We start from the raw sequence: 27,978 nt of genomic DNA on the forward strand, positions 1-27,978 counted from the left end.
CAAAGAATAAATAAGGAAACCGTTGTGGATATTGGTTCAAGGTTAGAATCATGGGTGAATGACTGTTCAACATACTTTAAGAATTCTTAGTCCCACTGTACAGTTGGGGTCAGTGCTAGCATGCAATTGATGCAAATTCACGGGTGGGTATTGATGTTTAAGGGTAGGGATGTTTGTCATTTTAAATTGTGTAGGGTTGTAGTGAAATTCAGAATTCTGCAATTGGGTGGAGTGTACCTTTCTGTAAAATCATTCAATTACGGTCAATTTGTGTATAACATATCTATTTTGTAGGTCTTGAATTTGTACCAAATTAAAGGAGAGAGAGAGAGAGAGAGAGAGAGAAGAGGGAGGGAGGTATTGTCACATCACATTTGCATATGAGTCACTTAGGCTCCCCACATAGCACATCCCACATGCATCCCATGATACATCCTAACAATGCATTGGGAATATCTCCCCATGACAAGTACAAAAAATGTTCTTAATTAGGGGTGTAAGCGAGTTGAGCCTATTTGTGAGTTGTTTGTAGGGGTGAGCATTCAATTTATTCGATTAAAAATCGAACCGAATAAATCGATATTTTAAAAACCAAAATAAAAAAAAAAACAAAAACCAGACCAAAACCGAATTATAGAAAAGCCAAAATTTTCGGTTCGATTTTCTGTTTTAACCGAATAATGCTCACCGCTAGTTGTTCGGGCTCAGCTTGCTAAATACTCAAACTCGACTTGTGGTAATCAAGTTTGAGTCGAGCTCGACTTGACTCGAGTTCGACTTGACTCGAGTTCGAGCTTCACAATAGTTGGCTCCAGTGGCTCACGAGCCTAATCGAGTTCATAATAAAATAGTATTTTTTTAATATATTTGTATTTATAATATAAATAAACATTAAATTTTTTATATTAACTATTTATAATATAAATGAATACATTTATAATTGATTTTTAAAATATATTTTTATTTAGACTACTTAGAATGTTAATTTATTTATAAATTTTTAATATACTTATTTATTATTGACTCGAGTCAAGTTGAGCTCGAGTAGCTCGCAAGTATCAACTCAAGTCAAGTTCAAGCCAAATATATGAAACTTGATCGAGCTCAACTAGAATTTCAAACTCTATGTTTTTTAGTTGAGTTCAAGCTCGAGTAGCTTAATACTCGTCTCGACTCGGCTCTATTACACCCCTATTAGGCTATTACCAATGCACAGTTGGAATGTGCCATGGGGTGTATGGGGCATTCTTTGTGGAGAGCCAAGGCAAATTTTTTGTGAGATTTTACAAACAGCCTCTCGCACATGCATTTTTTAGGTATACCTGTTTCAATTATAAGCAACCTCAAATAATAGTTGTATGTCAAATTATGTTGATCAACCTAAAATATATAGGCCTCTTTTGTTTTTCGGGAAGCCACTTACCTGGGTAAATGTATTTATCTAGGTAAGTGTTATTTGGGCAAGTGTATTTGCCCAAGTTTTTCTATTTCTCATGTAAATGAGATAATGACAATTTTAGTCATAAAAAACCATTATTAAAAGGGTTAATTTTGTCCCATCCAAGTGTTGACAACTTTCTCCCTAGGTGAGAGAGTTACTTACCCACTTGAAAGATTGATATCATTCATCCAAGTAAGTGATACCCTGGAAAAATGAAATTTTCGTGAATTCCACATAAATATAAAAAATAATAATATGGATGTCTTAGTTAAAACCAAAATCATATTAACCGAATTAATTTTCTCCCTCTCAAAATTCGAAAAAACGAATGAACCCTTTTAAGATAAAAATAGCAATGGTACCAAACAACCTCGTACTTAGCCAATTGGATGTAAAAGCTTCAAAGGCAGAGCTTAATATTAGATGTTTCAAATCAAACCATTATTTAAATACATATCTTTGCAAATAATAATGCCCTTAAATTTTGTCTGTTCAAGATTGGTCCTATAGCTATTTATTAAGGTATTCAGTTGAATAGATCTTTCTTTTGTTTTAAAACCTTCATCATAAAATACCTATATTGGGCAGTTGACTTTCAAGCCCAATGTGTTGTTCTTTGGCTGCCATAAGAAATAAATGAATAAACACCTGATAACCCCGGTAAGATGTTGGGCTGCTACATAATCTCAATTGGTGGGCTGTGGGCCCATGCCTTAAACCCTTTAATGATTTAATTAAATTATAAGCTCTGGGCAACATTATCTCTCCTCTTGATCAAAGCCCATTCTTTATTGTTAATAATGCATGTCGCATTCTTCTAAGTATAAATTAATAAGCTCTTTTGATGTTTAGGAGCGTCCCCCTGTCTCTGTGATGAGTCGTAGTCAAGTAAAGCAACACTTGTTGAAAGCGCCAAAGCAATTTTTGATCATTCATCTCAGAATTGAGTGTGGTGGGTTGGTGGGTCCCTTTAAAATTTAAGTCCAACTATCTGCGTGGATGACACGTGTATCCTTTTTTAAAGAAAATGCCAACTCATCATCTGATGTCCAGGGTTAATTACTAAATGGTCTTGAGCAAGGTATGGACAAGCAATTAGCAAAACTTGGAAATAACATCCAGGGGTACTGGGCCGGGGGCCCACTTCTTAAGAGGGCAAGTTCAAACTCGGAGGAAGTGGGGAGCGGAGTGCGATCCACCATTTCGCTTTATTCCTTGCACGACTTCGCAAACAGAACCGAATGAATGAAAGAAGCTTTTAATAAAGTAGCTTTAATATTAAATTACAGAAATAGCCTTTTAATGGAAGCGGTGTATCCCGTAATGGGAAGGGATTTTTTCGTGATTTTGATATTTATCTGAAAGAGTTTTTGCGATCCCGATAAGAGAGGACGTGTTTTGACTTTTTAGGGTTGCGCATGTTTCGGAGAGATTCTGGCAGTAATCATGGTCTAAGAACTCCGACGTTGCCAAATTTTTGCTTAATGACACTTTTACCCCTAATGTAGATCTGGATACGTTTTTCACATAAACGAGAGCGTTTCATCTTTCATGCGGCGGGCGACTCACATCACATGTGGTACAATACTATGTGAAATTTGCACATATTTACTATGTGGTACAATACTACAATCTCCTAGTATATATATATATATATTAGTAAATATGTATATATATTTGCATGTGATATTATCTTTAAGATAAAACCATTTATAATTTATAGATAGTTTTTGAACAATTATAAATGAACAATTTTTGAACAAAGTGAATAGTTTCTAAAATTAGAGTAAAAGACATAAATGTCCTCTTTATACTCATTGTATGTTTAGACAAAAGGAATAGAAAACGTCTAATGAAAAATCCAGATAAAAAACGCATTCACTCTTTTATAGGTAGTATATATATGCTATTGCTCTTGTATATATTTGGACGTGTTTTGGTGATCATTTCTCTTGTAAATAATACAATGATCATTTTAATCATAAGAATCTATTATTAGAAGGGATAATTTTGTCTCATTGAAGTATTGGTAATTTCCCCCATGTGGAAAAGTAACTTATCAACCTGAGATGAGTGTCAAAGTAAGTGATATGAGGAGAATAAATTTTCATAAACTCCACACATAAAGTTGAAAAAAGAATATAGGCTTTTTGGCCAATAGAAACCAAAAATCTCATTGACCAACTTTCTCCTCTTCAAAATCAAAAAAAAAAAAAAAACAAACAAACTGACCCTTATATTAGTACTCTTCCAAATTGAGCCTTATAATACAAGGTTCAAAAATACTCATTACAAGGTTTTATACCATATATCTATCAAAAAGAAGGTTTTATACTATACATATTTATTTGTATTTATACACCTCCCAAATCGAGTCCACAAGAATGGTCATGTGGCAAATTCAAAAGCGTTGACCTAAAAACATATACCCAAATATTCTTTTCCCAATTCTTTGCAGAATATACTCTTGGTAGCCAAGAGTGTTGTCTAAAAAAGTTCGTCCATTAACATTTTGTAATGGAGTTGCCAAGCTTGTTTTAGATGAATATATTTGCCTATATGCAAAGTAAGTCTTAATATTAGTAGTTCTATGCTACATGGTCATAAATTTTTAGACACCCATTGGTGACCTGCTCAAATTCAGATTTACTCCTTACAATATTTGCAGCCATACATTGGGTTCATTTCGCATATTTGCATAGAGATGCTCTCAGATGCATGGCTGCAACTTACTATGAGGTTGGTGTGAGGAGCAAATCTAGGTTAGACCTGTTAAGTTCTAAATTTTTAATAGTAAATCATCTTATTGTTGTTTGTGTGTGTGAGGAACGATGAACCAACACTATTTTTGTGTGTATATCCCATTATACTTTGTCGTCATCATTTTAGTCTTATCCCAACCAAATGGAATCGGCTACAAAAATCCTGTATTTCCATTTTGTTCTTTTAAATGGCATGTCCATTATTAAACAGTGAGCACTTAAATCATTTCTTACTATTTCGACACATGTTCTCTTTGGTCTGTCCCTAACCCTCTAGCTCCCAATGCTATAGGTGGTCTTCTATGGATGTGATTGAACTATTTAAATCTAATATCTTTTATTTTTATCATGTATTGGAGCCACTCCTAGATTCCTTCCAATGATCTTATTTCATGATAATAGGTTTTGTGTTCTCATTTTGGACATTTGTACTAATAGTATAATTTTCCAATACAAAGTATTCTATATGGATAATATGGATACAGGAAACAAATCTAGAGAATCGTCTGTCTAATGGACGCTTCAAATTTAACCTGAATAGGAAACATTTCCCACTAATTTCTTTGCAATTTGAGAAAGGAATATATGCAAAATTAAACAGATCTGTTTTTTTTTTTTTTTTTTAAGTTTCTAAAAACACAATAAATCAAATTTTGCATTTTAAAATAGTATATATCTAAGTAAAATGCATATGATTTGAAAAATATAATGAAAATTAACTCAATGAATGAACGCAACATTGATCCTTATGACTAGATGGATGGATTACTAACATGTAAATTCTTGATTGGGTTTTTGTAGTTCTAGTTTGTATATGCCTTGTTTGTGAATTATGACAAATCAGATGGTAGTTCAAGTACAACAAAATAAAGGGAAAATTATAGTCAAAACTAGTAGTACATTTAATTTTAGGGATTTTTGGACTGAAATCCCCCTCAGAAATTGAATTTGCAGCCCCCTCCTAGTCTAATTGTAGCCCCCTTATAAACCACATCTTGCCTGTGAATTTGGCATCAACCCACGGGCAGAATTCAGTCCACCCCTAGTCTAGTAGTAGCTCCAGTTAAGGGTGGACTGAACGGTAAAAACCCTTTAATTTTATGTTGTAGGTTTGGTTGATCGGAAACCAACAAAATTCTGACAGTCAGGTAAAGCCCGCCATGTCATTGGAGGCTTATGTGGTTGTTGGCAACATAGGACTCTTAATCCATGTTCTTGACCTTCAATTGTGTAAAAGCTTAAAGTTGTGTTCTTATCTCTAAAGTGGGCATTGAGTTTTATTTTGAAAAATTGAAGAATAATGGAGGGCAAAATTGACATAAAAGAGTAATACTAGATTTAAAAAAAAAAAACCATACTGTTACGTGATATCACATGTGAATGTATTGTGATGGAATGCTACCAATGGTTAACAATAGGAGAAGATTTGATCAATTGTTAGAAAAGTTAAGAATACTTTAAGATAATTTTTAAATAATAGGCACAGAATTAATTAGTTTCCTAAAACTTAGGAATACTCCAAGGAATGCGCCCTTTCTTTAAATTAAAAAAAGATTAAGGCAATATTTAGTTTGACAGAAAATAAGTTTATCAAACCCAACAGTCAAACGGAGGATAATAGTAAACCTTGAAAGGAATAAATGGACTCTTTTGGAGACAGGTGAGAAGAAACAAGCCCATTTCATATCAATGATCAAATGCTTTAAACAGTTTCCTGGGTAAAACCCTTCTTACCAAACCCATCCAAACTGTTACAGCACAAATCTATATACAATTCAGTGGTTGATTCTATATTGCAAATTCTCCCAAATCAGCTTTTGCAGCTTTTGCCCTTCTAAGAAGTTTCCAAGAAACAGGAACATATAGCTGACTTCAACTCTACCATTCAAGCTTCTAGACATTAGAATTAGAAGGGATCCTTGTCCTTTCTTTTCAAAAAGCTAGTCTATGTGACATTACATGTGTGGGACAGCCAATGTGAATTATAATTCATGTACTAAGATGTCCTGTATCTTGAAAATTAATCATGATTTTACAAGCCGAGGAACCATGTCAAGCCACCTCGAAAGCTTTGAGATTGGAATAAATGGCCCCATCAACTCATTACAATAGGACAGTTGAAAAGTGTCCTACACGATCACATGGGTCGTCCGGGCCTCCTGCGTTCCTTTCATGACGGAGATAAATGAGTGTCAGTAAGGAGAGCAATTTCGTATTTAAACGAAGTATTGTAGTCTGTTACTAAAAAATATTGTCATCCACTTGGGCAGTCAATATTAGCTGTTGAACGGCAAAACCGGAGGGTAATCCGGTCAAAAAAATAAAGTTGGGAATAAATCATTAATGAGTTGGGGCTGAGATTAACGGAGCCCGAGGCAACGCACCTTCAAATGGACGGGCCGTAGCCGGTCGTCCAGTACTTTCTGTTGTGCTCCATTTTCCGTTTTATTATGAATAACGGCAAACGGTCCGGCTTATGCGGCTCGGCTGAACGGCTATAGCCATTTGATGGCTTAGATGAATCCACCTTCACTACGGTTATTTCTGTTAGTTCATGTCGGGCAGCTTCCGGTTCTTTTGTTAATTTCCAAATAGCCAATATACCCTTCAAAAGAGTGGAAATTCTGTCTGAACTATTCAAACAAGGGTAATCTGTATTAAAATTATATATAATTATGCATTTATACACATATGCATCCAAATATATGTGTCTATATAGGTATAAAATTGGGCCGGGTTTGGGTTACCTAAACCAAAAAAATAAAAGAGCCTGTACATTTGGGCCTAGGCCCAATCCAAGAATTAAAAATCCAAGCCTTGTAATGAGATAAAGTTGGTCAGTTCTCTCTTTCTTCTTCTCTTCTCCTCCTCTCTCTCTCTCTTCTCCTTCTTCTCCCTTTTTTTCAGGGCGGCAGCGGCATTTCTCTCTCTCTCTCTTCTTCTTCTTCTTTCCCCTTTTTTTTTTCTCTCTGTTCTGTCACCACCGCTGAAACCAGTTGCAGCGGCAGATCTGAACCCACCTCCCATCTGTCTCTCTTTCATTCTCTTTCTTTCTCTCTTTTCCTCCTTTTTCTTCTTCTTCTTCCTCTGCTTCCCTCCTCCTCTATGTAAATTTTCACAGAATTTACACCTTGGCAACCAAACATGGAGGGTGTAAATTTTAAAATCTACTAGTCCCAATTTCTATCGACAACTACACCGGTTCACATTTCCCATCAGTGTAAAACTGAATTTACACCTAAAACAAATGCAGCCTAAGGAGTTCAAATCTATTATTGCCTACAAGGTATACATAAGGAATGTCTCACTTGTCATTCATGGTTTTATAGTTTTGTGGCATATGTTGTCAATCATGGTTGCATTGCGTTGTGGATGCGTTTGTAGTGTCTTTGTGCAACAGATCTGAGCTCGTTGACAAAACAATAACAATAAATCATTCAGTTTAATCACTTCAATCAATATCAAATGACGGACAGGCTCAATGCAGATTTCTGAATTTCACTACAGAGCTATAAACATTCAAAAGGTCAAAAACCCCCATTTTATACACCAATGCCTACCCTAAAATTGGCATCAATTCCGAGCCAGCACCCACCCCAACTGTACTTTGAGCCTAAATATTCTGACCCTGGGCTGAACCATCATTCTCCCTTAATATTATGCAATGTTTAAAAAACGGACCAAACCAGATGGTTGGAGTGGTTGAACTATAACCCAGACCCCTGGTCAGTTCCGTCATACCTCCAAAACCCTAGTGGGCAAAAAGCCAGTCAAAACCGGTGACCTAGATAGTCAAATAGGAAAACTTGTGACCCGATTATGGTTTTAAAAAACTGGCCGGTTTTTGGACAATTTTTTTTGCACATAAATGTGAATTTCTAAAGGCCATAACTTTATGCTCAAATGTTTGATTGGGGTGCTTTTATTTTATTTTGGGTAACTTTTCAAGATCTACATGCTTCCAAAGTTAAAAAGGTGCTTTGCTCCACTGTTTTTGCTAAAAAAACACCTTTTTTGCTTCAAATATTAATTTTTAATATAAAAATGGAAATTAAAATAATATATATATATATATTATAGAAGAATATAATTATATATTTTTAAAATATGCATATTATTATTATTATATATCATATAACCGTGCATATTATATAATATATAATATATATTTTATAAATTATATTACATTACATTATAATATAAAACAAAATAAAAATATGTTATAACAGAATATAATTATATATTTTAAATATATTATAATCTAATATATAATTTATAATATATTAAATATAAATAATACACACAATATATTACAACATCACGTTTCAACCTTTGATCAGGCCCCGATTGAACCTCTGGCCTGTGAATCTCTCCCTCTTCCGGGTCGATGCCTGGTCCGTTCTCTGAACATATTATTATGACATCATCTAGTTCAAACCAAACCAAGATAAAAATTGACTAAGGCTGCAATGGGCACTCCTTATTTTAAGTATTTATCTCTTTTTTGAACTTAAAACTTAGTATTCAAAGGGGTCATATAAGTCCTTAGAATAAGAATAAGGAATGCCAAATGCAGCCTTAGCCTAATTGATTGCAGTCTTGCAAAGTCAACAATAGTTTTGGCTTCCATATATAGTATTTAGTAAAATATTATATGAATGATAAATTCAATTAAAATAGGAAAACATGTAAAAAGATTAAAATTATTATTAATTATAGGAAAATGAATTCGGAGAGGTCGTCATCATGTCAATGTAGACCTGATTTTCAACCACCGTGGATGGTCACATGAATCACAAGAAAAAGAAATAAAGAAAAAAAAAGGTGGTTTGGTTTGGCCAATTTAAATGTAAAATGATTTTTTTTTTCTCAGGTTTGATGCTTTCCCAAAAAGTAGATATCCCCAACCTTCTTTTTCCCTAATTTATAGAAGCCCCTCTTAAAAAAGGCATCTCTCCCATTCTTAAAAAAGGCATGGATTAAGGTGTAAATCATGCTACTTGGAATAATACCCCAAGATTTCATCAATTGTAATTTGGGAGAGGTCGATGACTTGATGTAATGGGTGGAGATGGTGATTTCTGATCAAGGATGACATAGGCAATGTGTTGATGAGATGGACTGAGGAAGATAAGACAGGTTTTGATTGAAACCTGAGAACTTAGATGGGTTGCAGAGAAGAGAAGATGGCCAGTTTTGTGGTATTAGAGACGCTAGGCATGGACGGTGGCCCAACAACGGTCGACGGGCTGTTCTCTTCGGTTCCTTTTCTACTCGCTCCTTAAACAGAAATGAAAAGTAAAAATGGTTCCTTATTATGCCATTTACCAATTGTAATATCTATGGAAATTGCGGAGGGGCCCTGCTTTGCAGGGGTTGGAATGGAACTGTTGATCCATTGATCTCTTGATCCAGTTTTTGGCTAAAAGTTATTGAGTCGGTTAATGATTTATTGACCTGAGTGGTCGAATTGTCAACCCATTGACCCGTTCAATGGTTTTTAGTTGTTTTTTATTTTTTTAATTGAGAACCATCTAGGCAACCGGTTTCGTTTTATCCTAATCTCGGTCCTTAGCAAAAAATCGTTGAATCGGTCAATGATTCATTGACCCAAGCGGTCAAACCGTTGACCCATTCAATGGTTTTTTGTTGTTTTTTATTTTTTTAATTTTTGTTATCAAAACATGCCATCTGTTCGAACCAAGCAGTCAAACCATTGACCCGAAAACCGATGGTCAAAACAGTTCCATTTTCAGGTCGTATGAGTCACACGCTTGAATGACATAACATGTTTGGTATTGCTTAATGGACCTCACACACTCAATTTTTTACCTGTAATTTTTGTTGTTAGAACGGGTCGTCCGTTTTTTTTTTTTTTAATTGGGAACCATCCAAGCAATCAATTCCATTTTACCCCAATCCCGGTCCTTGACCAAAAATCGTTGAATCAGTCAATGACCCATTGACCCGAGTGTTCGAACCATTAACCAGTTGACCCATTCAATGGTTTTTGGCCATTTTTTATTTTTTATTTTTTGTTGTCAGAACGGGTCGTCCATTCGAACTGAACGGTCAAACCATCAACTCGAAAACCGATACCAGAATAGTTCCATTTTCAGGTTGTATGAGTCACACGCTCGAATGACATAACACATATGATACTACTTAGTGGACCTCACACACTCAATTTTTTGCCTGTAATTTTTGTTGTCAGAATGGGTTGTCCTTTCAAATCGGATGATCGAACTGTCAACCCAAAAACGGTGGCCAGAATGGTTCCGTAATTTTTTGCTTGTAATTTTTTGTTGTCAGAATGGGTCATTCATTCAAACCGAACAATCAAACCGTCAACCCAAAAATTGGTGGCCATAACGGTTTCGTTTTTGGGTCGTATGAGTCACACGCTTGAATGACATAACACGTATGATACTACTTAATGAACATCACAAACTCAATTTTTTGCCAATTTTTGTTGTTAGAACGGATTGTTTGTTCAAACTGGATGATCGAACCGTCGACCCAAAAACTGGTGGCTAGAATGGTTCAATAATTTTTTGCTTGTAATTTTTGTTGTGAGAATGAACCATCCGTTCTAACCATCGGTTGTCAAAACCTTATTAACAACATTTATCAATAATAGTAAGTAATTATACTATTTAATTAAATATTCATTAATGATAGTTTTAATAATATTATTTAGTTATTTTAATATAACAATAAATATTAAATTTATGAATAGGATTTATTAACAATATTCATTAAATTAATAATTACCAAAATTAAATTAAATTAATAGTATTTATTAGTAATAGTCAGTAATTGTAATATTTTATTAAATAATCAATAACAATACTTTTAATAGCATTTTTTAATTATTTTTAATATAACAATAATTACTAAATTTATTAACAATGTTTATAATTTTAATTTAAAGTAAAATTAAAATAAATATCTATTTATTAACAATATTTATAATAACAGTAATTATTAATTATAATCACTAATTATATATTTATTAAATTACTGTAATAATCAGTAATTTATTAACAGTATTTTTTGATAGCAGTATTTATAATTTTAAAGTAAATATCTAGTTATTAACAATATTTATAATAACAGTAATTATTAATTATAATAACTAAATATATATTTTTTAAATTACTGTAATAAATCAGTAATTACTAAAATTAATAGATGTATTTATTAAATTACTCTAATAATCAATAATTACTGTTATTTATATGGCAATAATTAAAGGATCTGGGTTGCTCTCACGTGGAAATCTACTTGCACGAGTAGATTCCATTTCCTGCATGGAGAGAACACCTATATGTAAGATATTTTGCGCTGAATTTCAATTAGGTTTGCATAATGCCCTCATATTCGATTTTGAAAAAGCAGAAACAAAATATTATAATAGCAAATGTTTCTATATGCAAGATATTTAAAAGTTATTAATGATTGTCAATTGGCAAAAAGCTTAAAGTTGAGTACACATCTCCGCCCCAAACGTCCCACAGCACATCCTGCTGTATATTTGGAACATCTCCCAATGATAATACCAGAACCGATGATATTATCATCGAGAGATGTTTCTAATACACGGCATAGATGTGCTGTGGAACGTTGTGGGACTGCCCCTTGTGGGGCGGAGGTGTGAACTCCCTAAAGTTATGGTCTTCAAAAATTTGCATATACCTTAGAATTTAATCCATGACTCAATGTAATAGTTCAACCACCCCTTTTGGATGTTTTTTGACCAACTTAACAGTTTTTGACTTTTTGTGGGATTTTCAGGTTTTAGAAGAATTGGACTCAAAATGGTAAAGCGTGGGTTGGGTTCCAGCTAGGCTTTGCCTCTTTATAAGTAAAAAAATGACTAGGCTTGAGCCTGAGCCTGGCCCTATATAAAGACCAAAGTTCGACATGTATTTTATAATTATTAATAATATATTATATATTATTCTATATTATAATATATAATACTTTTTTGCTATTAATTTTATTATTATATAATATATATATATATATCATATTTTTATGATATATAATATTATCGGACTGAGCTTATAGAAAGACAAAGGCTGATCCAAAAAATAATCAGACCTGATATTTAAAACCCAAGACTGAAGCTATAAGCTTAAAACCTTGAGTCTTTTATTAGAACAGCCCCTATAGTACAGATTTACTTCAACCTATCATATAGTTTGCATTTTATTAAAACGCTCCTTATACTTTGCAACTTATTTACATAATCAACCTTTCATTAAGAACTGTTTGTTTTGTCATATGAAAATAGTAACATGATCACCTAGTATGTGTTTGGTTTTGTTTACGTTTTTTCATTCAACGTTTGTACTTTATTTGTTTACAAAACCGAGAAAGGTAATAATTACAACTGTTTATGACAACTAAGCACCACTAGGCTCCACATTAACGTAACAGTGAAAAAACGCTTGACCGTTTGTAGATGCTTTAAAAAATAACTTCCACAAACAATTGGCGTGCACAAAAAACGAAGCCCACTTTTGTCATTCTCGATGCATACAAAAGAGAAACAGAGAGAAATTGCTGAAGTAACACCTATAGGGCAGCGTTTATTGTATAAATGCTCACGGAACCAAACACCCTATTAAACTAAGTGGAAAATGTATAAGGGCATTGGCCCATGGTTGTTTATTCCAAAAGTACCCCTAAATTGAGTGAAAAATGTTGGATCCATGGTTGTTTATTCCTAAAGTACCTTAACACTTTTTTGTATAGAAAATAAAGTTGACCAAATAGAGAAAAATGGAGTGGTTGTTTGTGTTTTACAAGGAAAAAAATGGTATTTTTGTTTTTAGTTTCTTTTTGATTAAATTTATTTGAATGGATTTTAGTGTTAAAACTATATTTTCACTTTCATTTCATTGAAGGTCAATTAAGTAAATTGATTGCAAACTATAGAAGATGTTTTAGTAATACACAAATTATAGAATATGTTTTACTAAATTCATGAAATTATAGGGAGTGTTCTAGTAAATGACCCTAAAAATTTTGTCCAAACCCAATTTAAAACAGCTAGGCCAAGCTAGCTTGTTGGGCTATCCGGCCTATGAAGAGGTTTATTGGTGACAGTTCTAATAGTTAGACCGTCCAAACCAATGGCGGATTGAAAACACTATATCAAGGGTCTAAAGAAGAAGGCAATGTTTTCAAAACTGGACTGGACGGTTGGACTAGAAAAACCAGGAAACGGTTCTGTTTTACCCCAAAACCGCTATTTGGTAAAGAATCATTGATTTGGTCAGCGAACCAATAACCCAGATGGTTGAACCATCAAACCTTTCGACCCCAAAACGTTTTTCTGGCTGTTTTTTAAGTTTTTTTAAATTTTTATTATTTTTTATCAGAGCAGGCCGTCCGTTCGGACCATTCAACCCGGGAACCGGACCGGGTTGAATAGTTAGACCGTCCCACAGAGGCACAGAGAGAACTTGTCGGCTCCAAGCCGCGCCGGAGCTGGTCATTTCAGACTTGAACACCGAAGTCTCTCTCTCTCTCTCTCTCTCTCTCTCTCTCTCTAAACGCTGTCTCATAACTCATTCTGTAGTTCAAACCCATCTCTTAATTCCGTTCTGCAACTACGGTTCCTCTTGAAGGACGGGCATTTTCTCATATCCAAGCTTTTTAGCAGCATTCTATCAACAATTCTGTAATCTAGGCTATCTAGTTCCTATGTTGCTCTCGTAAGCTCTTTCTGTCACACTAACACAGATACTGTCTGAGTGTCTGTCACTGTTTCTCTGAGGAAGCGATGCTAGACCTCATCCAACCAGAAGATTTCAAACCCACATTCTCAATCTCTTAAAAATACATAAAAAGAGCTCCATCACTGTTTCATGGTCTCACCCAAACTTTGCAACTATGACAACCAAAGTTCATCTCCAAAGTCTCCTCCCAAATACATATAATGGGTACATCAGTGAAAGCAGTTCAGATAGCCCACCTTCCTCCCCACGCCCTCTCTCCAAGGTTCCACATTACCGGCGACGTCTTCGTTCTAAGGGCTATTTGGGGGCGGCTGGTCATGGAACTTTCTTTGCATGCGTGCTCTCCCAGCGCAATTTACGCATTTTCATATTGGTACCAGTGTTCTACATCTCCGGTATGATCATATTCTTAGGTACATTCTCTGTCGTCATGCGCCCCCGCTCTTGTTCTCCTTCTCCCTCTCCTCTTCTTCCTCCTTCGGAGCCGGGCTCGGTGTACCGAAGCCATGAGATTTTCCAAAACCTCTGGCCTGACATTCAATCGGATAATGCCTCTGGAATTGAGGTTGGATTTCTATCTTTCTTTATCTCCCATTTGTTTTTATTCATTTATTTTTTCCAATTCGTTGATTATACATAATGGGTTCTCTCATCTGGTCCTGATGATTGAATGTAGTTGTGCATTGGGTTATTCTGTTTGTTCCCCTTAATTGGTATGAATTGGATTATTCCGTTTCTTTAGTGTATTCAGATTCATGAATACTTCTTGATCTCTGCAATGAGTCGGTTATGAATTGAAACAGAAAAAAGAAAAAAAATGGAGAAGAAATTCTAGTTTATTGAAGTAGGAAAGAAGAAACAATAGTGTGATTTATCTACCAAAACAGTGACACTAGACGTGCTGTTGACTTGTGAAATTCGTCATTTCATTTACTGCTGGACTTGGTACTTCAAGGTTCACATTTATAATCAAGGAAGATGAAGATAAGAGCGTGGACAATGGAGGAAAACTTCATCTGTTGAGAAAGAAGAGAACCCATTTTGCTGAAAAACATCTTTTTTTTGGACGTTTTTTCGGTTTCTTCTTCCACTGTTCATAGGCAAGTAAATTTACATGTCGGTCTCAATACTGAGAAGTTCGTAGGAATTCGGGAACTATGTAACTAATTTCTGCACCTTACCAATTGGGAGGTTCACCTGCAGTTGCACCTAATATGTGCTTTGAAGTGGGATTGAGTGGTACAGAGAATTTAACATACTCTCTCATGTGGTCATGTAACCTACCATACCAAAGTCATCGAGCTTTACAATTGCTTTCCTTAATCTGTAAGATGTTTCATACTTAAAAACATTGTTCATTCCATGGTCATCTTATTATTAGGGATATTTTATGACTGACACAATTGTTAAAAATTTGATGACTGGCAAGCAATGCCAGGATGCATCTTCAGGCTCTAGTTCTGTGACAGACATGAGGGTAAGCTTTGAAGTGGAGCTCAAATTAGAGTGATGCTCCATAGCTGTTTTTTAGCATTTTGATTTTGAGTTACATGTCTATACCAGCTATGATTTCTAAGTTATAGAATGAAAAAAAATTAAGTATTAATAATGTCCATGAGAAAATGGATGGGGTGACAAAACTTTTTGAAATGGTCATATGGTGTTCTGTTAAGATTCAAAGATTCAAGAAGATAATTAAACATTGACCAATTTCTCCTTGTTTACATAAGCAGCGAGTTAGAAGAGGTCCTTCCTTTCCCCCATCCTTCAACTGAAATAAAATATCTTTATCGTCTCAATAAATCTACTAATAACTGAATGGAGCAATAGTTCTCTATGATGTTTAGTTTATTTATTCCTTGTGGAAGTAACAAAGATAGAAGAATTGGGAGAAAGATAGGTAAAGTGGAAGAGAAGGAAATGCCCACATTAAGGTGGAATTTGGTTCGTCAGTAGGTCTATTATCAACCTGAGCCCATTTATATTGTGACAAAAATCCAACCTGAGCCCATCCAAGTTGCACCTATTACTTATCACATTAGATACCCAAACCCATTCAAATTTTGAAAAAAAAAATCCAATCCAAGCCCTTCCAAGTTGCACCCCTGACTTATCAAAAGGTAACTTATCACATAGTTACTTATCATTAGTCATAAGTAATTTTTCTTTTTTTTTTTGTTTTTAACTTAACCTAATTTATTTAAGCTTACTTATTGAAGATATTTTCTAGATGGAAAACCAAGATTACTTTTCTACTGATATCTACTGATGATCATCAGTTGATATCAGTAGAAAAGTTATTTCTTTTGTGAACCAAATGCCTCCTAACTTAATTGGAAATTTTCATGTATGCTTGCTTTAATATCATACAATTATGACAAAAATAAAATGAAAAGGAATTCTTACTAAATTTTATTGAATTTATTAAAAAATAAAATACATTGTAATAGTGGCCTACACAATGGGCTTTTTATGCCTAGAGGCGAGTTTTCTTGCATTAGAGCATCTTTTTATGAAATTATCGTTACATGGTTTATCTATTTTGGTTGAAGAATGTAATTACCATTAAATATAATTTCTTTGACATTTACCTATATCCCCATAGTAGTTATATAATTGAACAAGTGTAATAAGCATAGACAGAATGGAAACTGGTGAACAGAATATAGTAGTTAGAGACTTCTTACAGAGAAAGTTACTGAAATTGTCTGTGCATGCATGTGTCTGTGTGGCTGCATGCACATGTACAAGAATGTTTAATGATTAACTGAGAAGTCTGTTGCTTCTTTGTAGCTGTCCTCTGTATGGAGATATAGCAAGAAGCTAAAAGAGCAGAAACCTTGTACAAATGCTACTCCTAGACAACATTCTGGTATGTACATATACTCCAACTACTGTTTACTTCTCCATTTATCTTCTTTTATCATGGGAAAATAATGTATGGTCTTTCTACTATATAATTTAGTTCTTGATTCTATAACTGCATTTTGTTATCTTTAGCAAGTTTCTCAAAAACTATAACAATCACAAAGTAAATCAAATCAATGATGGCTGCATTTGGTTGCACATAAAAATAAGGAAATCAAACAAATTTCTAGAAAATGATATTCAACCGGAAAAATTTCCTAATTTTTCTGGTGGTTGGTTTGGGAAAAAATATGAATGCTTGAGAAATACATAGGTGCTGTGAAATGTAAATTGAGAGGGATGGGAAGTAAGTGTGGATGGAACGGAAGGTTTTAAATTTATGAGGAAACTTCAGTGGATTAAAACCAATGTAAAAACTTCGAAAAAACAAGTGGTTGGCATAATTGGGGAGAAGAAACACCTACCATCAGAAATTGAAGATCTGGACAAAGGAAGAAGGTAGGGATTTGTTTGGAGAAAATCTGCTTTGAAGAAATCTAGTGGAAGCAAAATTAAGATGCAAATGGATCAAAGAAGGTGATGGAAATACCAAATAGTACCATGCAATGGCAAATGGTAGGGAAAAGACAAACCTGAAGTCTATCCAAGATCAGTGTTTAAATTAGGAATTGTGAAGTAAGTTGATATGATGTTACTTGGAGTACTTTGAAGCTCTACCAATCAGTGTTTAAATTAGGAAATAGAAAGAGGTACTGAGTTCAATCTTGTCCCATTTGATTAGGGTGACCCTCTACTAATCAAAAACAAACAAAACAAAATGAGATCACGGTGACCCTTTGAGGAGGAAGAAGTCAGAAAATCTATTTATTGGATGATTAGAGTGACTCATTGAGGGTGACCCTCCACAGGTTTTCATTGGTTTTTCGAAAGAATGCTTGGAAACAATTAAGGATGATCTAATGAAGGTTTTTGGAGAATTTCATAATAGAGGTAAATTTTGCAAAGCACTGAAGGCTACATTTATTTGCCCGATCCCAAAGAGGTCAGGAACAACTTTACCTGCTGATTTAGGCCAATAAATTTTGTAACTAGCCATTACAAAATCATTGCAAAGGTGCTGCCATTGTGACTTGTGACTAAGGAAAGTTCTACATTTTATTGTTTTCCTCCTTAGGGTGCATTTTTAAAGGGAGGAAAAATTCTTGATCTGATCTTAATTGAAAATGGGACTGTTGATGATATCAGGAAGAAAGGTTTTGCTTGCAAATTGGGTTTGTAGAAGGCTTTTGATCAGTGTAGTTGGGGTTTTCTAAGATGCATCTTGGTTAAAATGGGGTTTAAAAGGAGGTGGATAAAATAGATTATGGGTTGCATAACCTCGGCATATAGGGGTTTACAAGGAGACCTATTGTCACTAATACATTTTGTTTTAGTAGTTGGGATTCTTATAAGACTACTGTAGAGTAGGTGTTCGGATTCTTATAAGACCTGCAGGTGACATCAGGAATTTGAAAATTATGTGACAGGTTGTACTCTTGTAGAGTAGGTGTTGGGGTTGAGGATAAACCTATCTGAATGTAACCTTGTGGGGATCATGAAAAGTTTAGAAGTAGAATATTGTGCAAGGATTCTAGTTTGTAGAGTGGAGGAATAATGACCCATTAGATGTCTTGGACGGAAAACTGGCAATCCTACAGCTGAATGCTTTTGAGATGCTGTGGTAGGGAGGCTTTTGTAAAAAATGGTGGCTTAGAAGAAAAAAAAAACTATTTTTTGTTGGGGGAAAGGGTTGTACTTATTAAATTGGGTGCATTTCCTTTCAGTTTTCAAGGTCCTAATAAGAATGATTAATAAAGTAGAGAAAATCATTTGAGACTTCCTGTGGGAACCAGGTGACTCCAAAAGAATAATTACCTAGTTAACTTGAAAAGTTGTTTACTGAAGCAAGATTGGGGGTGGTTTGGAGCTAGGAAGGGCGACAATAAGACTATACCTTACTTGGGAAGTAGCTATGGAAATTTTTGTCAGAATCACTTTCTCTATGGTACTCAATCATTAAAAACAAATACAGGCTCCTGCACAAAAGTTGGATAGCGACCCCATAAACAGAGTAATGTTACATAGTCCATAGAAGGCCATATCCACAATCTATCCCATTGAAAGGACCAACCCTCTGTTTGAAAAATGACCTGTAGAAAACTGGAAGGAATGTCAATTTCCCTACAACTACTACTACTTTCTGGGAATCATTTGTTTCTGATGGCCGTTTTATGTGCAATCAAACACCAAAAAAATAGCATCTTATGTGAAACTCTTTTATTTTCCTTTATTTTTTACAAGCAACCAAATGGGTCAATGAAAAAACTGTGGAATCAGAAGTACAATAATACATTCCAAGGAATAATAACAGAGATAATTATAGGTCTTTTTATTAGATAACTGACGTTCTCCATTAACTCTCAGGATCTCCTGCGCCTATTGGTTACTTGATTGTTGAGGCTAATGGTGGTCTTAATCAACAACGCACATCGGTATGTAACTATATTGAGTATGGGTGGCCATTTTGATGCTTGAGTCACCAAATTATTTGAGATACATATCTTTTTGCATGAGCTCCAAGCTGGATTTCTTTGCTCTATGTCCTTGCAAATGCACACCTATACCCTAACATTCACGACACCATATTCAGTTTTTCAAAGAAAAAAATTTAAGATTTCTCATTTGAAATTCTGTCTCACTAGTTCAAATTGAATTGTTTTTTGATTGGCTCGTTAAACTTGAATCACCAACACTTAAACATGCTTACTGTACCTGTACTGTGCAGTGTGATACTGATACTGATACAATTTAATTGTTTGCTTATAAATGCAGTTTCCTTATTTATATTATGAAGAAGGATATATAATGAATATGACAAATGGAACAACAAAGTGCTTAATATTGCAAATTTGAGTGCATATGACATGACCTATGACAGAATAGAAGATAGGATATTTATATCATATCTCTGTTATGAATCTATGGAAATGAATTGTACAACCAATTCTTGACTTCATGGTAATGACAATACTTTACCTTGAAAAAGGCCATATCCAATTTCCTCTATCATTTGTATCTATTAGGGCATATTAGTTTGAAAATGCGAGGACAAAATCAGAAAAAAGGATGTTGAACTGCCAAAGGAAAAAGGGAAAGGGGCAAGGAAAGGAGAGGAAAAAAGAAAAATGAAAAATTTCAGGAATTCTAATGTATGCAGAATGTGATGCATTTTTTATATTATATCTCTGCATATGATGTTTGTTCCTCATATTTGTTAAATTGTCTGCTGGAAGATCTGCAATGCAGTCGCTGTGGCAGGGCTTTTGAATGCAATACTGGTCATCCCACAATTGAATTTCCACAGTGTTTGGAAGGATCCGAGGTGAATGAACTGTTTTTCTTCTTTTCTCATCTTGTTGGCATAATTGCATTATTGATCAATCGTGGATAGAATTTTGATGAAAATAGAGGGGATGCATAGATTCAAGTCTTTTAATCTTATATGAATATACTATGGATGAATTTATATTTTAAAGTGATGTTAAAAGATGCCTATAATATGAGAGAAGGAAGAATGGGACACAATCTTGGGTTACCTTGTTTTTTGTTTTGCTTGCAGACAATTGAATGAGATATTCAAGTATTGCAAAATGACTATGTAATGTGACAAGGAAATCTGTTTGGGGGGATGGTGTTCTAATATTATGTTTAAGTTGAACATTTTGAATACAAGCTTCAAATTTGATGCAGGTTATTACTTATTCCCTCTTCCAGTTTGTTTTATCATCCATTGTTTTTCTTTTTACTTATGTTTTATTCTTCTACCACAAGATTTACTCTAGATTGGGGGACTTCCAATTGCAACTTCCATACAGATCTCCTTTTATACTTAGCTCAGCAATCCTTCTCCCAGCCTTCTGATTAGTTGGCAATTATACACAGGAAATGTAATTAAAGAAAGGGAAACAAACTATCAAATTGTTGTTAGATACAATTACTTTGAACATTCATGTACTAATTAACCAGATAGCATAAGAGTCCAGGTTGGATTATATGTTGTGGCTCATTCATTCTTCTAATTTCTTTTCCACAACTTTTAGTTGTATGTTCTATGGTTGTTTATTCCTTTTATCCTTTTTTGACAAGTTCTGTAGCTAGCAAAGGAAAAAAGAACAGAGAGGCAGATACATAATACAAGTTTGGTTTTGCAGCTAATTTATTACTTGTACAACTAAAAGACCCCCTTAGAAATAAAAAAAATTATTTCATGATTAGTGAAATTCAGCCGTTCAAAATCCACTAAAATGGAATCTCGGAAAACCATAACAGTGAATTAAGGATTTCTTATGTTAATTTGGATTGTTTTAAACTTTTTTTTTTATCAGAAAAGGTATGGATTGTTTTAAACTATTAACCAAAATGATAAAAATAAACTGGAAAGTAAAATTATTATTTTACTTATAGTAATTGTTTCTTAAGATAAATTTCATAGCTTCTTAGTAATATTATCTATGACTTTGCAGTGACTTTGGCGATATCTATGATGAGTACCACTTTGTGACCGCACTTAAAGGCCATGTGAAGGTTGTTCAGCAACTACCTGAGGTATTGATGGAAAGATATGATTACAACATCAGTAATGTCCCAAACTTCAAGGTCAAGGCTTGGTCTGAAACAAGTTATTACATGGGACAAGTTTATCCTCTTTTGCAAAAGAAAGGGTATGTACTAAATCACATCTATTTTTAATTCCCTTCTGTGGCCTGGAGGTGGTATCAGTATGTTGGGTACTTCTATTACCAAGACCAAGAGGATCAACAATTGTAATATAGAATGGTGGTTTTAACTCCTTTTCATGCCTTGATTTTGATATGGCCAGTCAACTCAACAAAGCCTCAATTGGATCCTCTTTTGTCATTACACTCAATCAGGTCTCAACTGATATGGTATGGTCATGGTGCTGCGCATAGACAACCAATGACTACACCATTGAGGAGTGAATTGGTACAAATAGAAGGTTCTAACAGATCAAGGAGAAGACCAAAGAAAATGTGGTCTGAAGTGGTAAAAAATGATTTAAAAGCTTAAAATTTGACAGAAAACATCACACTTAATAGAGCAAAATGGTGTCTTGGTGAGACAATTCATGTTGCTGACTTGAAATGGTTTGGGTTAAGGGTGAGTTCAATTAAGCAATGTTGTAAGACTTGGACTCAACTAAAAGCTGGAATACTCAACGGGTCATGGTTTTACTGGTTAACTGGGCAGTTAGCATGTTAAACTCATGAAAATCATCATTTAAACAGGACCCAGAAAAGGTTACTAATTCCACTTTTTCCAATCCGACTGTCTTGTCTGACCTGAGTCTTACAACACTGGAGTTGAGTATAGTTAATCAGGATGTAATTGATTACTCAATTAAGGTACATAAGAAGCTTGGTTTACAACTCCTGGGAGGACATCAGCATGGTAAAAGAGTTCCTTAGAAGATTGGAGCAGAGAGTATAGGGTAAAGCATCTTGGGCTGTTCAAGAATCGGTATATATGGTCCCAAAGCACCTAAAGGAGGTTCCAAGTTTTTTTTTTTTTTGAGAGAAGGTAAGGCAATGTTGTAATAATGTGTTTATAACTCAGATTACAACTTTATTGCCTATGCCAGCCCAAAATTTGGTGTGGAATTATCCAAATAATGTGGAATAGTAAAAAAACTGATCGTGTGGGACCTTATTGAACTGTTCTTTGACTGATATCGATGAATGCAGAGAAGCCCTTGCCTTCTGGCACAACTCATCCAAGCCCCTGCTCCTGCCTTCAAATATTCTCCTGTTCCTCTCCTTCCACAGTGCCCAAATATTGCTGAAGGTATTGTGTTCCAAAGCAATTTCCCCATCTTATTTAAACCCAGAATCTTCCAGGATTTCACCACCACAGAGAGGCTTCTAGGTTAACACCGACACATGTTCAACCTCCTGTGGAAATGATTAAATAAGGATCTAGCTACTTTACAGTAAAAAAAGAAATGGTCAGCTGACTCTGTCTCCTGGCCACACAAGAAACAATCCAAACAATCCAGGACCAAGCCTCTCCTGTCTAACTGTTCTTTCGACAGACATTTGCCCCTCACATCTGACCACATGAAAAAGATTACCTTGGTTGGGACTTGAGGAAGCCAAATGACCCTCCATGGGAAGCCCCGAGGGAGGGGGGGCTCGAGGTGGTCATATTTTATCTTTTATGCTTGTATGTGTGAGTTTGTTTTGTTTTATTTTATATTTTGTGCTTCTCATCTGTAGTGTGGTGCATATTTCTTTCTACTTTCTGTCTTATTTTGGTGGTTGATGTTTGATCTTCTGTGTGTGTATTTCTATCTATCTGGTTCTATCTCTAGATATCTAGGACCCATGCTTTATGTAATTTCTAATAGTAGGGTATTGATCAAGAACAAGGTACAGTACAGCATAAAGCTGGACAAAAGTAAAGAAATACAAAAACAAAAAAAATCAGGTTTGCTGCTACTCCCTTGGTGCTTGGCTCTGGTGTCACCCTTCCCCATGGTTGACTCTCCATACCTGTCCTCCAGTTAACAAGTTGGTCAAGGCATTAGCCAATCTAGAAATCCACCAGAACATGGTTTTCAGAGTGGAGGCTAAGGCCTTTATCTTCCTAATAATTAAGGGCCAATGACCCTCTTTTGAATTTGTTAAGATTGCCATACGTTACTAAATGGGGGTGTACCTTCATGGTAGATATATACAGATCCGGGTAAACTAAATGATAGGATTTCCCCTTAAAATAATTATGTCTAACAGTGAAAGTAGGCTGATGGTCCATATCTCTTGAAAAAAATATTAGAGCACTTAAAAGATACTACAAAACCATACAGCTTTATTTATGCAGCTTCTGGTCAAAATGATCAAGTAGACACATTCTTTCATCATTCTTTCCTTTCTAGTGGAAATTTGAAGTTTATAATTTACATAAAACCTTTCTTACTGGTTTGCTTGGCTGATGTAGAGTTATCCGCATAGCACCCTTTGCAAACAGATTGGCAATGGAAGTTCCTCATAATATTCAATTTCTTAGATGCTTAGCCAATTATAAAGCATTGAGATTCTCTGTTCATATTGCAACATTAGCAAAGAAGTTGGTTAACCGTATGATCAAGAAGAGCTCAAGGACTGGTGGGAAGTATGTATCTGTTCACCTTCGTTTTGAGGAGGTATACAAACATTCCATTGATGTGTTGAATAAGTCTTGATCCTTTAAATTTATGATTATTGAGGAATTGTAGTTTTTCTGGATGGACTCAGCTTGCTATTTCTTTACAATTTGTAGGACATGGTTGCATTTTCATGCTGTGTATATGATGGAGGAGAGAGTGAAAAGTTAAAAATGGATTTCATTCGTCAACAGGGGTGGAGAGGAAAGTTTACACGTGAAGGCCGTATTGACAGACCTGATCACAATCGGATCAATGGCAAATGCCCTCTGACTCCCTTGGAGGTAACTATAAGCTGTATCTTTTGTTTTTGTTTTGGATGTTAGAAAAAGTATACAGTTTTTAATTCTGTTGACTTTTTTTTTTTTTTTACTTTCGGAATGCAATTTAAATCTTAATCAATGTTTAGGAAACCGGACCAGATTGGACGGTTGGACCAAGGTTCAAAGTATCAACACAATACACCTGATATGGGGTGTGTATCCTTGCATTTTCAAACAGCCAATACACAGTGGTGTATCAATACTTTGAACCATGGATCGGACTGGTTGAACTGTGATCTTCAGTCACACCCCAAGAACTGGACTTGTTAAAAATCTGGTGAAAACTGGCTGACTGGCCATTTAACTGGAAAATTGGTGAACCGGTCCTGGTTTCATGAAACTTCCCAGGCCATTAAATAATTGAAATTTTCGAAACATGGACAAGACTTGAACCAATGACCTCTTATTTTCAAATATTGCTTAATTACCATTAATCCACTTCTTTATTTGTGTTCATTAATGACTCTTTATTGTATATATTACTTTGCTACACATATTTTAAAGAAAATGTGAATTAAGAGGCTTGAGCCTTGGTAATTTGCTTTAAAAATTAAAGAACTTTCCATCCATCCACCATATTTAAGTATGATAAAAGTTGTAAAATATATAATATATAGTATATATCACTTGTAGTATATATACATATATGCCACATCATCACGGTTTGACCTCCGGTTTGACCCCGGTTGAACCTCTGACCTGTGAGCCTCTCCCTTTTCCAGTTCCATACCCGGTCCGTCTCTCTGAACATTGATCTAACTATCAGCTATGTATAAAATAGATAAGTTTTTGGCATATGGTAGTTTTGGATAAGTCATTCCCTGGTTTCATGCACATAGATGATGCTAGCTGGGTGGAGAATTGATAATATTGTATAACACAAAAGGAAGTGTTAACATATCTATCAATAAAAGGAAGTGCTAACATATAAAAAGCTATGCAAAATATGGTTGGATATTTTCTTGAATTAGTGAACCAGTTGAATCTAGCAGTTTCATGCCAGTTTGAATTTAAGGATTTCAGACCTCTATGGATGGGGAAATCTTAAGGGTCATTTCTTGGTGAGATGGTAAAATCTTAGGATGACAAGAGTGACAGAATAGATCAAGTCTGTGCTAAAAATGCCAGAGGTCAGGTCCATACCAGTCCATTCCTCACAAGACCCTGGATAAGCTCTGGGACTAGCATTTAAGTACTGGCCTTTCTTTTACCATGCATATAACAAACCATTATGGCTGTTCTTTATTGTGATTTTCTTGACCACCTTGTTGATACTAGAGGACCATTTGATAATGGCTGGAGTGAATGACTTGTTTCTTTGTCTTTAGTGATCAAATACTTAAATAATAAAATATTTGATGGCATATTAGTTGATCCAACTTCAGCTTCGGCCATTAATGAGCGTACAACCTCCTTAAAATCTTGTTGGCTAAAAGATAAAACAATAAGTCATTTAATTCTGCCACTTCATCTGTTTATCAAATGGCCCCTAAAAGGCCATTAGCCATTGGTGGTACTACCGGCTTCTGGGGTTGTGGTAGGGGTATGCTGGATATTGACCTAGACCTTGGCTTTTTTTTTTTTTTCTTTTTTTTTTAATTTTTTTTTTGGCGCAAAGTGGCCACTCTCAGAATCAATCCTGTGTTGCGCCCATCAAATGAGATTTTACCATTACACCATTTCTTTATTATTTAAACAACTCTAAAATAAAACCTCAGTGAGCATAAACTAAACAAGTTAACGAAGATTCGAAGATTCCAATATTTAATGATTTGCATGTTATGAGAAAATGTGATACACTCCAAGCCCCACAAATACTTGATGATAAAACTTTTCCACTCATATAACTATTGTGAAATGTGTTTATCAGATGGTTTTACCTACTTGTTTACTTTATCATGCCACAACTTCCTTTCACATGGATTCATATATCATGTATGTTTATAACCCTCTTTCTCAAAATTTGTTACTTGTCAGGATAGGTGGGAATGATGCTGAGGGGTATGGGCTTTGATAACAATACTTCAATTTATCTGGCATCTGGGAAGATATATGATGGGGAAAAGAATTTAGCTCCTTTACTTAAGATGTTTCCCCTTCTACAGACCAAGGAGTCCCTTGCAACCCCAGAGGAGCTTGCTTCTTTTCAGGTAATATTTCTTTCTAGCACTATAAGACATGTCACTTTGCTAAATCTTGTCTTTATCTCCACATATATATATATATATATTTTGGTTTCTTTATAGGGATTTTCTTCAAGGATGGCTGCTTTGGACTACACGGTTTGCTTATTTAGTGAAGTTTTTGTGACAACCCAAGGTGGTAACTTCCCACATCACCTGATGGGCCATAGACGGTTTTTTTATGGACATGCCAAGACCATCAGGCCAGACAAAAATAAACTAGTTGTTCTGCTGCATAACACTAGTATTAGGTCATCTCTCTCTCTCTCTCTCTCTCTCTTGCTCTCAATATTTATCTATCTAGTGATTTTAATCTGTCTCTATATCGTTGACTTGTACAGCTGGAAAGATTTCAAAGAGCATATGGATGAAATGCTCGTGGATAGTGATCACAAGGGGATAACTGTGCCTAAAACTGAAAAAGAGAGGAAACGTTCTTCCATATATGCTTATCCTTTTCCAGAGTGTAGGTGTTTGCATGGACAGCAAAATTCAAGCGTTTGGTCTGCCAAGAGCATTCCATTCTCTTAGCCACCAACTCCAAGCCATGGTCTACGAATACAGTGCGGTCTCCCTGCTGCAGTCTACCATTCATTCCCATTTTTGACTACTACAACCCACATCAAGCCCCGCCCCACTTTTGGCACGCTTTTTAAACTGCCACCAACCATGGGTGACAAAGTCCGCAGTGCAGAGGCGGTTGAGTCACTACAGCTGTATTGATGATAAGCAGGTTTTTTGATATTGAGAATAGGGATTCCTTTTTTCTTGTTTTACAACATGGAGGCTGGATGGTTATGTACTGGTAGGTCCAAGAATTTGAGGGACGTCCAAGGATTGATTGAATCGTTTGTCATGTTACATGTGTGGTGGGTCCTTTATAAAACCAAAATTTGTGCAAAAAGCTTGGACGGTTTCAGGCAAAATTGGATCCAAGATGATACCCACTTAAAGCTCTTTATGAAAGTCGTTTTCCCAATGTATCTTTTAACATCTTTTGTCTGTAACATATACTTGTGCTCAAAAACATACTTTTCAGCAATCTTCCTGAGTTTGAGTCGGTGGATGAAAAACTGGGTTTGTAGATTTATGTACTGGTCTGCTACATATATGGTATGGGTAGAGCTGTTAATGCATGAAGTGGCCTTATAACATGAATTTAGCATGGTTTCAAGAATAGTTTTGGAACTTTGCCTAAGTCAGCTTGTGTCATAAAAAACATGGATGTTTGCATTGATTACATTATCAATTATACAGGGTTCAATTACACAGCCATGAGGTCAGAAGAATCAAAAACTTTTTGATGTTCTAATTGTTAGAAGTCTGATATTTTTTTTCCACTTAATAGTGCTTAGTTTTTATTAGACTAGGATACGATTTGATTAATGTTC

The 27,978-nt window shown here is 35.0% G+C and overlaps 1 protein-coding gene across 1 annotated transcript; it reads left to right on the forward strand.

Moving 5' to 3' along the window:
- Positions 1 to 13,793: 13,793 nt before the first annotated feature.
- LOC148852158 (O-fucosyltransferase 10-like) lies at positions 13,794 to 27,723 on the forward strand. The gene is made up of 10 exons (XM_088942885.1): positions 13,794 to 14,520; positions 16,749 to 16,827; positions 19,287 to 19,354; positions 20,156 to 20,244; positions 21,386 to 21,583; positions 23,877 to 24,081; positions 24,198 to 24,365; positions 26,387 to 26,554; positions 26,651 to 26,838; positions 26,929 to 27,723. The coding sequence occupies exons 1-10, from the start codon at positions 14,110 to 14,112 to the stop codon at positions 27,116 to 27,118; spliced, it is 1,764 nt and encodes a 587-aa protein (XP_088799011.1). The 5' UTR covers positions 13,794 to 14,109; the 3' UTR covers positions 27,119 to 27,723.
- Positions 27,724 to 27,978: the final 255 nt, after the last annotated feature.

Source organism: Nelumbo lutea, chromosome 5 (assembly GCF_056320005.1).
Source record: "Nelumbo lutea isolate HS-2025 chromosome 5, American lotus-T2T, whole genome shotgun sequence".
NCBI lineage: Eukaryota > Viridiplantae > Streptophyta > Magnoliopsida > Proteales > Nelumbonaceae > Nelumbo > Nelumbo lutea.

Bases quoted from the DNA above. Each gene is read 5' to 3' on its own strand.
- LOC148852158 (XM_088942885.1), top strand. From the start codon at position 14,110: ATGACAACCAAAGTTCATCTCCAAAGTCTCCTCCCAAATACATATAAT. The intron at 24,082-24,197 runs GTATACAAACAT...TACAATTTGTAG, and splicing joins TTCACCTTCGTTTTGAGGAG to GACATGGTTGCATTTTCATG. The intron at 24,366-26,386 runs GTAACTATAAGC...TTGTCAGGATAG, and splicing joins GCCCTCTGACTCCCTTGGAG to GTGGGAATGATGCTGAGGGG.